This window comes from Galleria mellonella, unplaced genomic scaffold (assembly GCF_026898425.1).
Source record: "Galleria mellonella isolate WM207_F2 unplaced genomic scaffold, CSIRO_AGI_GalMel_v1 utg1267, whole genome shotgun sequence".
In the NCBI taxonomy this organism is placed as follows: Eukaryota; Metazoa; Arthropoda; class Insecta; order Lepidoptera; family Pyralidae; genus Galleria; species Galleria mellonella.
This window is the reverse complement of record NW_026441987.1, coordinates 2,567,156-2,584,254: the sequence shown is the minus strand read 5'-3', so window position 1 is coordinate 2,584,254 and position 17,099 is coordinate 2,567,156. Positions and strand designations below refer to the sequence as shown.

The window sequence follows — 17,099 nt, the reverse complement described above, 5'->3', positions numbered from 1 at the left end:
AGAGATAAGTTTGCCTTTGATAACATTGTTATTAAATTATTGTTGTTACTGTATATTTTAGTGCAATATATATTATATATATATATATATATATATATATATATATATATATATATATATATATATATATATATATTATTATATATTTATATTTTTTACATATTTGTATATAATTAATATATATGAATAATTGATTATATTATCTTACTAATATAATTTGTAAAATATGTATTAAAATTTTAAAACTAGTAATGATAATAAATAAATAAAATATTTATTTTAAATAGAATAATTAAACAAAAAAGTACCTTCAGTTGTGGCTAACCAATTACTAAACAACAACAACCGAATGAAAAGTCTCTTCTTTTTTGAAGTCGGTCAATTATTGAAACAGATTTAGAACTTGTACTTGAAATATATAAAAAAAATTTGGATTGCACCACATCATGGTCGTGACAGAATAACTTGGTGCAGTCCACGTTGAAACGTCGGCAATATAAAAGCAGGTATATAGGTATTATTTACTTGTAAAGGCTTTTACATCGCGTTAAGTTCCGATTGTGTATCTATACATATAAATAAAATTGGATTGTCTGTTTGTAATAGTGAAATAACCGTTTTTTACTACATGTATGTATATGAATATATACGGTACATACACCAAAATAACATATTTTACAATTTTTGTATGTCTGTCTGTTTGTTCCGGCTAATGTCTGAAATGGCTAGACCGATTTTGACGGGACTTTTATTGGCAAGTAGCTGATGTAATAAGGAGTAACTTAGACTACGTTTATTTAAAAAAAATCTTTTATTTTAGCAAAATAATGTTGCAATGTCCAAGTACTGTCCAGTACCGCGCGCAGTTAGGCGGAACGAAGTTCGCCGGGTCAGCTAGTTTAAAATATGTTAAGACAATGCAAAATTTTAAAATTAACTATAGAAAAATCCCAACCAGGTCGACCTCCTCGCGGTCCTCCCTGGAAACTATCATCGTTAATTCCTGATGAATTCATCATGATGGGCTAACTGGCCTGTTTTCATTCTCATCTATCACCCTTCACTGGTGCTCCGCCAGCGTATCCCGTTAACGCAGGCGAGGTTACCGTACCATTATTTAACTATATTAAACTATAGAAAAATTGTCATATACTTATAAACATCGTCTAACGTACCCAGATGATTTTTTCTATATTTCTAAGCATAGATGTACAATAAAAATAATGAATATACATTTCTTTTGTTAGAATACTAAAAACATACAGTTTATAGAGGACTTTTTGAAGTCAGCTAATAAATGGAAGAGTTATTGAAAACTGAAAAAGTTTATTTCATTTAAACAACATAATTCAAGTTAAATGATCCATTTCCAGTTCTATGTAGCAATCGTACGCTATTCCTATAATATCCGGTAAATTATAAACTCATGTATAATAAATTCTAACTCTTGTTTCGTTACGTTTTGTCAAAGTAAAGGATTCTTGGTATTTTTGCCTTTTTCGTACTACTAGGAATTGTAAATGAGTCGATGCTAGGCTTGTCATATGCCCGGGAAACCCGGGAATGTCGCGGAATTTTGTGTTATGTCCCGTGTCCAGACATTTGTGTTCTGATAAACTCTTCAGTGTGTTACAGTCACCTTTCACCATCGTACCGCTCGCTATCGGTAGAGAATACATATTCACACCTTAGAACCAGGATGGGCATGCACAGTGCGTATTTTTTTTTTTAAGAATAAAGATGGCATGGTAACCTCGCCTACGCTATCGGTATACACTGGCGGAGTACCAGTGAGGTGAGTGAGGAAAAAACAGGTCAGTTAGCCCATCGTGACGAATTCAACGATAAATCAGTCACAATAGTTTCCAGAGGGAACCGCGTGGATATCGACCTGATAGAGTAGGTATATTGATAGCAATGGGGACTAACCTCCTCATTACCGATAATCCCTTCCCCCCGCATAGTGCGGTTTCGGAGGACGTTCCTCCTGCTAACACTCAGGTTGTGACAACATTTACCTGCGGAGACTTTCCCTAAAGACTACGACATGGGGATCTTCAAAAAGGCATATTAAAGTTTCTATAGGGTCGGCAAGGCGCACGTGACGGACGCGCAGAGGGAGACTTTGTACAAAAGTCGATTGCTTGGGTACCTCTGTCCTATTCGTGTTTCTACCGTGAAGCAGTTGTGTTTGCATGGCTGTGTTTCGGTTTGAAGGGTACAGAGGAATAACACCTGAGTCCTCAGGAATGGCAACGCATGGGGGGTATCATGGGCGAAACAGTATACTCTGTTATGTCCATGGTACTGCTCATGTCTATAGGCGACGGTTACTACTTTCCATCAGGTGAGCCGTTAACTTTTGACTGGTTAAGAGATTTGACTGCAACACATATAAAGGTGCAAAAAACGGTCTTATCGCTACGGCAATCTCTTACAGACAACCTTTGGTTTAAAGAGAACATATAAAATATATAAATATTCACTGCTGAACATAATTTAATTTTTTTAATGTATTTGTGATATGACGATGATGATGATGAAAGATGTTTAGATGTTTTATTAGAATTTTCAAAATTTACAAATTTTCGAACATTGTGTATGATTGAAATTTGGTGATTTAAATTGTATATTTTTTTTTATATTGCATAAACATTTTGTTTCTATAAATAAACAGTTTTTCAACTTCCTAAAAAAGGAAAAAGGCAGCTTTAATCGTCACAGAATTAAAATAGCACAACACGGGAGTGAGCTTTATTGATTATGCAAAAATAATTATTAAATTCGGTTCAGAGTTTGTGACGTAAATCGTCATGTAATCGCAAAATAATTTAGACTAATTGATAACTAAGAATGGGTAATATCAATATCGGTATCGTTCCGATAACTATATATTGAATTCCTCTTAACTTTAATAGTAAAAAAAGATATCACCCATTTCGATATCGTCCATACCGATCGGATATCTGTATTAATTTCGATCGGTTTCTTCATTCGATTTTGTATTAGGATATTGAATAACCGATATTGCATAAAGATGTATCAGTTATTGGACCAATACATAAAACATTACAATTCGAATATATAGACCAAGGTATTGCAAATAGAATATATAGATATTAGAGTTGCAATGTTGCATATATTGTAACTATATATCGAGTTTTCAATAAGAGGAGTAATATCTATAATTGCTATATATTACTTACTCATGTTAAGATCCTTTTTTCGCTTAAAAATAAGGGCATACTAATTGAAATACAGTGGATTTTGTTCCAGTGTCGACGATGGACGTGGAGGCGGTAGTGGGGCGGACTGCCTCGCTGCCCTGCGACATCGAGCCGGACACCAACGAAGACCGGGTCTACATGGTACTCTGGTTCAGGCATTCAGGTGGAAAACCGTTGTACAGGTCAGTTTCTTTATATTTTCACTGCGTTTATCTGTAGTCTTACACTGAACCCTAAGGTTGTGGCATAAAAAAATATTTATTTTATGTAAACTTTTAATTAAATACAGTAATATTTTGTACCATCATATCAGCCTTTAATCATCCATTGCTGACAAGCCTCCCCTTTGGGAGGTTCTGCCAGTAGTTGCCACGTTTGGTAGGCGGGTTGGCAACCGCAGTCAGGCTTAAGAGATGTTTAAGAGGGACACTGCTGCCCATCCTTCGCCCTTCCTTAGTCGCCTCTTACGACAGCCACGGGAAAGGAAGGGGTGGCCTATAGAATAAGCAGGGATCACACGACCAAATATATGTTATAATATTTTGTACACCTAACTATACATATAAAAGGTAAATAAAGCTAACTAAACTGTTTGTGATCTTCACTTCGAAGTATTTCTTAGTAATATTTGTTTATTTTTACCAAACAGTTTTATAAAAATTATAATATTTGAAAATAAGTAATTACTTAAATTATTTGTTCTTATTACAAACATAGCCGTGTGGTATCGGTATAGAATAGGCCACTTCCTCCTTGAGTGTCGTAAGAGGACGAGGGACGGACAGCAGCATCCATCTTAAAACATTTCTAAAGCCAAGTATGGCGACTACTGGTAAACCCTCCAAAACCCTCCAAAGAGGAGGCTTATGTTCAGCAGTGGACAATTTTTTTTAATACAACTTAGAATGGCAAACAAGCTGACGGCCCACCTGATAAAAAGTGGTAACCGTCTAAATGTTTCGCCCATGATAGTCTCCATGTGTTGCCATCTCTGAGGACTCAAGCGTTATTCCTCTGTACCCTGTAAATTCACGCCATATCCCACCCTTCAAGTGATGATTAATAAATAATGTCCATGGATTTTAAAAGGGTTTCTTCCAGTCAAGTGCTATGGTAAGTATCAAATCTTATTTAAATCTGTGTATTAATTTAAAGGTTTAAAAGAAATTTATCATTACAAACCAATTTATTATTAAATGCCTTATAAACACAATTATATTATAATATTAGTTTAATGTTTCAATAAATAGAAATATTTGCCTATAAATTTTAGATACAAACATTTACAAGCTTATCATAATTTATTGAATACCCTTAGCACCTATCTCTTTCATGTTACAAGAGGCGAATGTTTACAGAAAAAGGACAGAAATAATAGTCGGGACAGTTATATAATTTCTAGAGGATTCCTTGTAAATATCTTGTATAGGGTTTTTATGCTGTATATATAATTATGTAGATTTTTATTACACTAACTCCACAGTTAGCTTGTAAAAAAACCTTTTTGGTTTTCTTTTTAATTTTATTAAAAAAATAACCAGCATTCTTCTGTGACTTGGAATAATTGTATATATATATATATATATATATATATATATATATACTCGTATATTACTCTCCTAAAAAATGTGTTCTCATACCAGCAAAAAGTCCTTTTGATTTCGGCGTAGAATAGGCCACCACATCCTTTCCCGTGGTTGTCATAAGAGAAGACTAAGGGAATTTAATGCTAGAGGAATAAGCAGCAGCGTCTCTAAAAGCTTAAACCGCGGTTACCAACTCGTCTGCCAGACATGGCAACTACTGGCGAAACACCCTTAATTGGAGTAAAAAATAGTCCTTTCGCCCACGCTACCTTTTTTCGCTATATTTGCGACTGACTTCCGTTTAAGTTGTAGGTATATTTCACATTTGTTGTAAACTAGCAATTTACCGTGGCTTCACTTGCAACATGTTTATCTCGTAACACAATTTCACGAAAAGACGTTTTCAATTCGACTGTTTTTTTTTTTATATTTGTTACCTCAGAACTTCGTCAATTATAAACCGATTTGGAAAATATTTTTTTATCTAAAAGGATATACTAACAAATTCATCACAAAGAAATTTTATCATAATCGGTTTAGTAATTGATAAGCATTTTTACCAATCCTGTTAGGTCGACCTCCGCGGCTCCCCATTAAAACCGTCATGGTCAATTCTCAACGATTATGTCCCGATTGGCCAACTTACCTGACTTCATCCTCACTTATAATCCCCCGCTTATAGTGCCCCACTATTCCAATCCATTTTTACCCACCAAAATAAAGCATAGTAGGAAAATAAGTAAATCACCTATTTTATATTTATACAGTTGAAAGTACTACAATTGGATTATAACAATTTAACAAATAGGTGGACGTTTTCCAAAATGGCCGAATGAATTCACAATATTCAATTCATATCCATTTCTATGTTTATTTCAGTTGTATTTCAGTCAAATTCAATTCACAATTCTGCAATCATTTGCATTATTTACACATACCGCTGAGTCGGAGATGTGAACGATACGAGTATTCAGTTTGATGTGTTATTTAAATGGTAAATGCTTTATTTAGTGCTAGCTCGAACCCGTGGCTTTGCCCGCTTCATCATCGTCATCAAATCAGCCATTATGTGTCCACAGAACATAGGCCTCTCTTATTAGCAACGGTCCTGAGTCACTTGCATCCATTGATTCCCTGCAATACGTTTGCATGTATTCGCTGTGTGCCGTGTGGTCCCGGCGTAGAACAGGCCACCCCTTCCTTTTCCGTGGGTGTCGTAAGAGGCGACTAAAGAAATGCGAGAGACGGGCAGCAGCGTCCCTCTTAAAACAGAGGGAGACTTTGTACAAAAGACATTTGCTTGGGCACCTCTGTCCTATTCGTGTTTCTACCGTGAAGCAGTTATGTTTGCATGGCTGTGTTTCGGTTTAAAGGGTGCGATTTGACAATGAATTTACAGGGTACAGAAGCATAATACATGAGTCCTCAGGAGTGGCAACGTATGGGGGATATCATGGTCGAAACAGTATACTCTGTTATGTCCATAGTACTGCTCATGTCTATAGGCGACGGTTACCACTTTCCATCAAGTGGTCCGTCAGCTTGTTTGCCATTCCAAGTTGCATAAAAAAAAAACCTTTATATCTGTACGAAGTTGGGGCTTGTTGCTAGTTTGCATTAAATGTAATGAAAAAAAAGAAGAGAAAATATTACATCACTTCATATTTACTATTTCTTTTATTACTTTTCTTAAACAATTTACAATTTGTAATGAGAAGATTTTTTTCGAATTAAATTAAACACATATCCAAGATTTTCTGTTAATACTAAAATTACTTTAACAGCGTCACTAACTGCGGTTTATCGTCGTTATAACCATTTAATGTTCACATGTTTCCAACAGAGGGCACTAATGTTTTATTGCTGAATTAAACTGTCAAAGTAACTTTATAGTATATTTGGACACATACTCCACAAGATTTGTTATGTCTAAATGAAGAGGAAGACTTGAAAAGATGGATAGGTTGCGGGAAAGATATGTGTACCCCAAATAATAGGATGTAGGCAAAGTTTTACAAGTCTGTGGTTAAATTACCCTACTCGGGAATCAGTGTCTAATTAGATAATTAATTTTATACATTTAAAATTTTTTAAGGTTATTTAAAAATTGAAACTGTTATATTATATACATATGTTATTAAGCTGAACATGTTACCCATTTTATTAGTATTATTAATAATTTAAATAAATTTTTACCTAAGTATTTAATAACAAACGAATATCTTATTTTGGGGGGAAAGGGATTGTTAGTAATAGAGACTAAGAATCCCATTGTTAGCAATATACCCAACCAGGTCGACCTCCACGCGGTTCCCCCTGGAAACTTTCATGGTTAATTCCTGATGAATTCATCATGATGGGCAAACTGGCCTGTTTTCATTTTCATCGATCACCCTTCACTGGTGCCCTGCCAACGTATACCGTTAGCGCAAGCGGGAATATCATTCCATTTTCACTTACCAAAAAAAAAAATAGCTTATTTGAAATACACTATAGGGACTTAAAGCAATGAAAAATTTGCACATAAATAATACCTACATACTTGCTTTTTTATTGCCGACGTTTCGACGTGGATTGCACCACATTGTTATTAGGTTCATGGAATGCTTACCACTTTCGTTTCTCAGGCTATGGAATGAGCTCCCTGATGAGGTTTTCCCTAGAGACTAAAGTATGGGGTTCTTCAAAAAGGGTATATTAAGGTTTCTTAAGAACCAGTAACGCGCACGTGATACCCCTGTGTGTTGCAAACGTTTTTAGGCTACAGTGACCGTTTACGACGGTCACTATGTTTGTTTGCCATCTTTGTGGTATAAACAAATTATACAAAAATAAATAAATATATTTATGTTCATTTTATTTTTGTTTAATCTAATCTGTATCCATACAACTACATACATTCACAATCAATACACACTGCGATTAAGTCATTAAATGTAATTACATTTAGTTGTATTAATTTTCTTTGATACAAAATGGACTCGTCGAGAACTTAAATCCTTTGAGGGGACGAACAAAATTAGATTTAACATAATTAAAATAGTGGAATCTGACATTCGGTTTGAACTCCGCAGTAGTGATGTGCTTTTTAGTGTAATATACATATAATCGTATCCCGATTCGAGTTTCAATACTCGAACACGTACTCGAGTACATATATGCGTATTCGGCTACTTTATCATACTTGACTACTTTTTTTTTTAATTTCTTTTCTCCCAAACTTTATTTTAAGAAGACAATAAATGCGCCTGTCCTTCCATTAAATAGAGTGACAACTTCTAATGCAGTGGAAGTCAGGTGATGCAGGTGGCTCAGGTGTTCCTTAAGGCAGCCTATACAAGAGGCTTATATTTAGCAGTGGATAGATAATGGTTGTATGATGATGACGATGAATCTTTCCTTTTGTAATTAAGAGTGTTAACGTAATTTACTTATAATGTCAACAATAGAATCAAACACTGGTTAACTTCATGCCATTCTATTACTAATGTCTCGTCGCTGTAGATTTAAAAGCAACAATGTTATGAAATTGAAGTTAGTTGAAAATATATCCAGTTCAGTAAAGACATGTGTTTTCTTGCACCTTAGTTAAATTGATATTCAAAAGTGAACTTTAACACCTTAAACAAAGAGCGATATAGTAAAATAATATATTAATCGATTTAAACTGTAAAAAAATATAATTTATCTGTTATATACACAACTATTAATAGAGGAATAATAAATGCATGCAATTAAGAATACAATAAAATAAAACCAAAATAGAAAAAAATACACATAATCAGTATTCAAGTAGTACTCGAACTCGAAATCCGTGTTCGAATAACCTGTATTCGAGTTCAGTCACCCGAGTACTTATTATGTATTCGAGTCTGTACTCGAATCCGCACATCACTATTCCGCAATCAAATACTGCTTTGAGGCAGAGATAAAACTAATAATAACTACAGAAATGGCATATAATTATATTGGAAATTAGAAATTTCTGCGCACACCGGCTCCCCCTAGTGACTCGTTGTAGCGTAAATGAGCGTAGCAAACTTTACTCAAAATGACATTGTACGGATTATAATCTGGATAATGACAGTGACAGGAATACTAATAGACTGATATGAACCACTAGTTATTATGACTTCAATTTTTGACATTTTTTTATACAACTTAGAATGACAAACAAGCTGACGGCCCACCTGATGGAAAGTGGCAACCGTCGACTATAGACATGAGCAGTACCATGGACACAACAGAGTATACTGTTTCGCCCATGATACCCCCCATGCATTGCCATTTCTGAGGACTCAGGTGTTATTCCTTCGTACCCAGTAAATTCACGCCATATCCCACCCTTCAAACCGAAACACAGCCATGCAAACACAACTGCTTTACGGTTGAAACACGAATGGCACAAAGGTACCCAAGCAATTGACTTTTGTACAAAGTCTCCCTCTGATAAATTCTGGTAAGTTATTTCTGAATATTTTTATTATTAGACTATTATTGCGATTATTCGCCGTGTGGTTTCGTCATAGATTAGGCCACCCTTCCTTTCCCGTGAGTGTCATAAGAGGCGACTAAGGAAGGGCGAGGGATGAACAGCAGCGTCCCTCTTAACATATTTTATTTAATATTACAAACAATTTGGGGAAATTGCAAAAACTTTATTATTATTGTTTTATTTTTTATATCACTGAGGTAGAGAACAAGCATACAGCCCGCCTGATGGATGAACGCCTGCAATATAAGTGGCATTACGCACACGTTGCCAATTATAGCTAAAACTATCTTTATACATGAAACAAATAATGGTGCATTATTTATATTTCTATAGAAAAAACATAATACTTGATTGACAAGAAAATATTCCGTACAGGGAATTCGGTGAATATTGTATAAGATTCGTGTTCTGATACGTGAAATGCGTATAATGAAAAAAAAAAAAACCAGAGGAAACACATTGTCTATGCTCGCACAAGAAAGATAAGTGATATGTCAAACACACAAGCTAATGTTTCGGAAAATAGCTTTTTGATGTGAATAATATATATATATATATATATATATATATATATATATATATATATATATATATATATATATATATATATATATATATATATTATAATTTTGTTTTTAGAAATTAGTTTGACAGCTGGACGCGAAAAAACAAAATGGAGGACTCGATAGTTTTTTTCTGTTTAAGACATTTTGTTTTAGAATAGACACACTATAAAAAAAGTTGTATTGTTATTATATTATGTTTTAATGTAATAATTAATAATATTTCAAATGTCAAACTCGTGTTCGCGTCACAGCTGCTGAAGACTGAGGGTCCCGGATGGTCCCGAAACTAGTTGAGCTTTCTCGACCAAATTGCAAGTATATTAAATCGGTAGTATATTACATTAAATAAAAAAAAAAGTTGGTCACATTGGTACCACTGTCACATTCGTATTTCTACAGTGAAGTAACTATGCTTGCATGGCTGTATTTGGATAGATAATTTATATGCATTTCTTACAGCCGTTAACTACCCACTGTTTTTTTTAATGGGGAACAATGGAATGGCAACCCCATCCGCGCTATCGATATACACCGGCGGGGCTCCACTGAAGGATGATAGATGAGGATGAAGCAGAGCGAACTGACCGGGGCTAAAGAGATTGTTAGCAATGGAGTTTAACAGCCCCATTTCTAGCATATATATATATATATATATATATATATATATATATATATATATATATATATATTTTCACTATCACCTATTAAAAAAAACCTATGTTATGTCCTATGGACGGATAATGGTTGAAATAATGATGATTATTTTTTTTATACAACTTAGAATGGCAAACAAGCTGACGGCCCACCTGATGGAAAGTGGTAACCGTCGCCTATAGACATGAGCAGTACCATGGACATAACAGAGTATACTGTTTCGCCCATGATACCCCCCATGCGTTGCCATTCCTGAGGACTCAGATGTTATTTCTCTGTACCCAGTAAAATCACGCCATATCCCACCCTTCAAATAGAAACACTGCCATGCAAACTCAACTGCTTTACGGTTGAAACACGAATGGGACAGAGGTACCCAAGCAATCGACTTTTGTACAAAATCTCCCTCTGGTAATGATGACCTTCTCTGTTATAAACTTCCCCTATTTACAATTGTATTATAATAGTAAGGAATTACACATAAGATTGTTTTAAAATACCTACTTACACCAATATAGAATACTGAAGTGTCAGAAGTACATAGTAAATTGTACCTATGTACTTTGAAATTAGAGACGTTCTCCTTTGAGTAACGTGGCGTTATCGAGACGAGTAAGCTGCAAACTTGTGACGTCACGTTTCATTGCCTCCGTACAGACGTGCCAGCGATGGCTGAAGTGATAAACTGTCGAACATTTTTATATTTTACTATCTATATCAGGGGTTCTCAAATTTATTTTGTCTACTGCTTACTTTGAGAATAAATTATTTTTAGTGCCCCCATTTTTTCACCTACTTAAAAACTACTATTATTTCAAATTAAATTAATCAATTATTGTAAGCTATATTAGTGGTGATTAAACACTAATACTAGGGGGGAAAGGGATTGTTAGTAATGGAGACTGAGAATCCCATTGCTATCAATATACCCAAACAGGTCGACCTTCTCGCGGTTCTCCCTGGAAACTATCATGGTTAATTCCTGATGAATTCATCATGATGGGCTAACTGGCCTGTTTTCATTCTCATCTATCACCCTTCACTGGTGCTCCGCTAGCGTATCCCGTTAGCGCAGGCGGGGTTACCATTCCATTTTCACCCATAAAAAAAAAACACTAATACTATACGAGCCTCTACACAACGCCCCCATTTTTTTCCTGGGTCTCTTACCGCTCCCCCTTTAGGCCTGCAGCGCAAACAAGGGGGCGTCATCGCCCACTTTGGGAAAGGCTGATCTATATGCTTACGTACTTAGTACGCTTGCATTTTAGAAATAGGGTAATCAATGAAATAAATCATCTCTAAATGGCGTGGTTAGTTTAAATAAACAAAACTATTTGAAAAAAGATGATTCGAACCAGAAAATGAAATCGACCCAGTAAACGGAGCTTAACATTTCGTTCATCATAAATCCTATCCCAATAGTCCAGAGGAACGATATTTTAACACTTTTAATAATTTTAAACGGCATATATTGTAACATCAAATTTCTATTTCGTTCGTCCCCGAAATTTCGGCAAATATTTCATGGTAAGCCCAGTGGGTCACGCGGACGTAGTCGCGGGTAAAAGCTAGTTAAAAATAAAATAAACATATAAATATATTCGACGCGCAACATTTTTTTCTCGTTTTCGAATTTTTCAATAACGAAATTTCTATCCCAATGTATGCATGAATTAATTTTTTATTTTACGTTAACGAACATACATACACATCCATCACGCCTGTCTCCCATAACGGTAGGCAGAAACAATGGAACGCCAAATGCTTCGATTCAAACAAGCCTCTTTCACTTCCACCACATACATTTTAACATATTCATACATATTATAAAAAAAAACTACAATTTAAAAATAAATTGAGATTCAAAAGAAAAAGGTTTTCTATTTATATAAAAAACCGTTAAACATTACCTTCCTTTTTGCACTCACTCGGTTAAAAATTACACAACGTCTCTGAGAGGAGAAAATTAATACAACGCTTCCTTATTTATTAAGGAATCTTAGATTAATAGACATTTTATTGAGCACAGATTGTGAAATTTCACTGGAGTCACGCTTTGATAATTTAAAATTATTAAATGTTATTATTATTTAATAATAATGAAATATTATTAATTTCAATAATTATAAAATAATATTGAAAATATTTATTAATTTCATCATCATCATCATCATCATCATCATCAATAGATCAACTGTTAACTGTCCACTGTTGAACATTTTTTTTTAATGGGTGATAATGGAATGGTAACCCGCACTATCGGTAAACACCGGCGGGGCACCAGTGAAGGATGATAGGTGAGGATGAAGCAGGTCAGTTAGCCCATCGTCACGAATTCAACAAGAATTATTCACGATTGTTTCCAGGGGGAACCACGTGGAGGTTGACCTAATAGGGTACAGTGCTAGCAATGGGGCTGTCAAACTCCATTGCTAATAATCCCTCCCCCCCACTGTTTTTTTTTTGAGGGGGTGAAAATGGTACGGTAACCCCGCCTGCGCTAACGGGATACGCTGGCGGAGCACCAGTGAAGGGTGATAGATGAGAATGAAAACATAGTTGGATATATTGCTAGCAATGGGATTCTCAGTGTCCATTACTAACAATCCCTTTCTCCCCCCCCCCCCCCACTGTTGAGCATTAGGTCTAGAGGTGTTTTGCTAGTAGTTATTATGCTTGGCAGGTAGGTTAGTAATTGTTTTGAATTGAAATTGAATTCTTGTTGAATTCATCACGATGGGCTAACTGACCTGCTTCATCCTCACCTATCATCACTCACTAGTGCCCGCCAGTGTATATCAATAGCGCAGGCGGGGTTTACATTCCATTATCACACAAAAAAAAAACACGAATAGGATAGAGGTGCCCAAGCAAATGACTTTTGTACAAAGTCTCCCTCTGGTAAATCATAATGTACGAGTAAAGCCACAGGGTAAAGCTAGTAATATATAGTAGATATATATTCATTAGTTCACACGTAATATAATGTCAGTATATAGCTTGTATGCATACGTGATTCGCAATTATTTGACGTATGTCAAGGTACTCGCTGTTACGGATCGTTACCCGCGTTACCGTGCCCGCTCTCAGACACAGGGTCTGGCGCAAGTTACAAGAGGAAGCGATTTATGTGTAACGATACAGTACTATTTCTATTTTTACTATATACAGGAATGAAGTTAAGTCTATCTGTTCTCCTTTGTCTGTAAGAGATTGCCCTAGCGATAAGATCGCCTTTTGTACCTTTGTGTATATATTTTAATATGTACTTTATGCTACTGTATTTCACTGTTTAATTATTATTGTATATCGAAGAATCGACAACCGATGTGGAAGAAAGGTTCTGGAGTGGTGACCGCGTACGGGTAAATGCAGTGTAGGGCGACCCCCCGCTAGATGGAGTAACGATCTGAAATGCGTAGCAGGGAGTCAGTGCATGCAGGTGGCTCAGGACCGTTTTTATGGCAGTCTATTGGGGAGGCTTTTATTAAATGCCGATTGATAAAATGATTCGACAAAACTAGTTTGAGAGAATATGGCATTTGTTTTTGAAGTCTGTTAATAAATATTTAATTTAAGTCACTAAGAATGAAGCTATATTTTTAAAGATCTTGTTGTGTTTCAACCTAAACAGCTAATTCAATATTAAAAAAAAAAAAAACCTTATAGTAATAGAAAAAATAACAAAAAAAAAATAAGATATTTATAAAGTAATGATTTAGAAATAATATTAAGCAAATTTTACTAATAAAAACTTTTACGTTGAAGTTATTTTAAAAATAAACAATTGTCTTAAGTAAAACTAGTTCGGTTGAAGTTACAAGTGCTAGCGGTGAAAAGATAGGTTACATTTTAAAGTCTTCCAAACTACACCTGCTAACTTGGCTCATTACTTGTGCTGAGATCTCGTTTGTGGTCCATGTTATAAGCGACAACCTTCTATATATATAAATATTTATTTTTAAATAACAAAATTTAGTTGGCAAGAGCAGTTTTTATAATGAATGAAAATGGAATAGTAACTCCGCTTGCGCTATCAGGATACGCCGGCGGGGCACCAGTGAGGGATGATAGGTGGAGATGAAGTAGGTCAGTTGGCCGATCGTGATGAATTCATCAAAAATTAAACACGATGATTTTCAGGAGGAACCGCGTGGAGGTCGACCTGTTAGGGTATTTTGCTAGTAATAGGTCTGTTGGATCACATTATTAACAATCCCTATCATATTTTAAGAGGGACTTTGCTGTCCATCTTTCGACCATTAACTTCTCTACTGCCACGAGAAAGGAAGGGTTGGTTCATTTTATGCCAAAACAACATGGCGGTATATTATTTTGAAAGTCATAAAACCCGAAACGGCAATCTACCAATTTACGAAAAATAAAAAATAGATACACCATATTATTTAATATGTTATTTAATGTAAAAAAAAAATATTTTATAAATATTAAACACAAACAAGTCATTTGTAAAGGTATCGTATGCGCAAACAAATGAAAGTAAATACGTCAAAATATAAACTAGATTTAAAATATATTTCATTGAATTTATAAATTAAATGGTAGAAACTGTAGTCTCGTTATATAATATCTATTTGTTATTATTTTCAGTTTGTTAAATTGTTATAACTAACAATAACAATGTTTAGTTGTTATAGAAAATACATATTTATAATTGGCTATATTTATTATTTGTTATATTATTTATTTATTTAAAATTCAATGCGTAATTATATAATACAAGTAACCAGAGGGAAACTTTGTAGAAAAGTCATTCGGTAAATTTTGATTTTACATTACATTACAGTTCGTAATATAATAAAAAGATATAATTATGTAGAAAAAACTTCATTAGAATCGATATCTTTATTTACCTTTATAGTTGTTAATGTGTAAGTAAGTTATATAATATTTTGTTGTATAAATTATATTGTATTTACATGTTTTTTTATGTTTTGATCATGCTGTGTACGCATATTTTTGGAGGGTTGTGGAAGGCTTGAACAAAATATTATTGTACTGTAGAAATTAATGTAACATTGTTAATTCTTTGTTACATTAATTTATAGGTACACATTGTACCTATCTATTAAATAAAAAAAAATATTACAAATTATATTATTATGAATTATTATATATTTATTTAAACATATATTTATTAAACATTATATTAAAGTCATAGTTATGTTATGCTTTACCTATGCTACAGCTCATGATTTCACCTAAATCTGATATGTATTTATTTATTTATTTATTTAATTATTTATTGCACCATATTGTCAACCTTTATAATCTGCATCATTCTTTGAAGGGAACAATAATCATTCATTCATTCAAATTTTGATTGATATGAACATTGCGAGATTTATTATTTTAAAGTAAAATTTTTCCACAGATCGTATTAGAAAAAAAAATGAAAATTCCGTTGTTTCAACCTTATGTTTTTCAGGTGATATATCCCTAGTGCTAGGTAAATCCTAGTTGATGTCAGGGAGGAAACCGTATCTCTGGCTTCGCTCGTTACCCGCATTATACAGATGTGTCTCAAAACATAGGGTGTAGCGTTTTAAAGTTATTAAATTTACTATTTTTTATGCAGCTCAGAATACCATAGGAAAAACTATTGGCCCACTTATTAGATAGTAGTTACAGTCGTATATAAGTAGCCTCATAGACACCACATAATAAACAATGTCGCCTATAATCTCTTGAATTGAAACTACTCAATGATATTTTGAGCCAGTATCCGCAATTGGATGTATTTGCCTCCAACTTGCTGGAGTTTCTTCGAGTGACCACAGAGTATTTGTGTTCAGACGTTTTTTGTTTGAGTTAAATCTTTTTATGTTATTTTTATGTAATATTCCATTTTATATGTTATTGTACTCATGCTTTCCTGAGTGAGCGTATTGGAAGACTGTAAGGCTCACCCAGTGGATGTAATAAATAAATAAATAAATAAACAATACTCATTTCCATTTCCATTCCGGGAATTAATTTGTTTTAATTTATGTATATACTTTTGTACATTCACTTTTGATATAGATAATATAAGAGGTTTGTAGGCGGCTCACTACGATTTTAGTTTATTTTTTTTTATTATTTTTACTTTTATTATTTATACCTGTACACTAATATAAATGTAGAGATGTTGCATCTCTGTGCATCTTCTACCGAATTTATCATGGGGAGTGCTCTGAAGAATTGTTCGGATTGATACCTGCTGCAGATTTTCACCATCGTACAACCCGCCATAAACTAAAATTTCATTCCAACCATCTGGACGAGTGGCGGTCCTCCACCGTGCGTTTTTTAAGGCACTTTCTCCCACGCACAACCACTCTTTGGAATCAACTTCCAGCAGCAGTATTTCCGAACCGATACGACAACATAACCTTCAAGAAAAGAGCATATTCCTTTTTAAAAGGCCGGCAGCACACCTGCAATGCCGTAGGTGTTGTGGGTGACCATGGGCGGCGGTAGTCACTTACCATCAGGTGAGCCGCATGCTCGTTTGCCCCCTGTGCTGTAAAAAAAAAAAAATTTAATACAGTCATTTATAAATAAA

At 34.4% G+C, this 17,099-nt stretch overlaps 1 protein-coding gene across 2 annotated transcripts in view; it reads left to right on the top strand.

Annotated features, from left to right (window-relative positions):
- The window catches only part of LOC116413785 (hemicentin-2-like), a 194,714-nt gene that overhangs the window by 97,431 nt on the left and 80,184 nt on the right, over positions 1–17,099 (top strand). For both annotated transcript variants that reach the window (XM_052900803.1, XM_052900808.1), the window contains exon 3: positions 3,262–3,409. In XM_052900803.1, the coding sequence (XP_052756763.1) occupies positions 3,262–3,409 (148 nt within the window). The remainder of the gene's footprint in view (positions 1–3,261; positions 3,410–17,099) is intronic.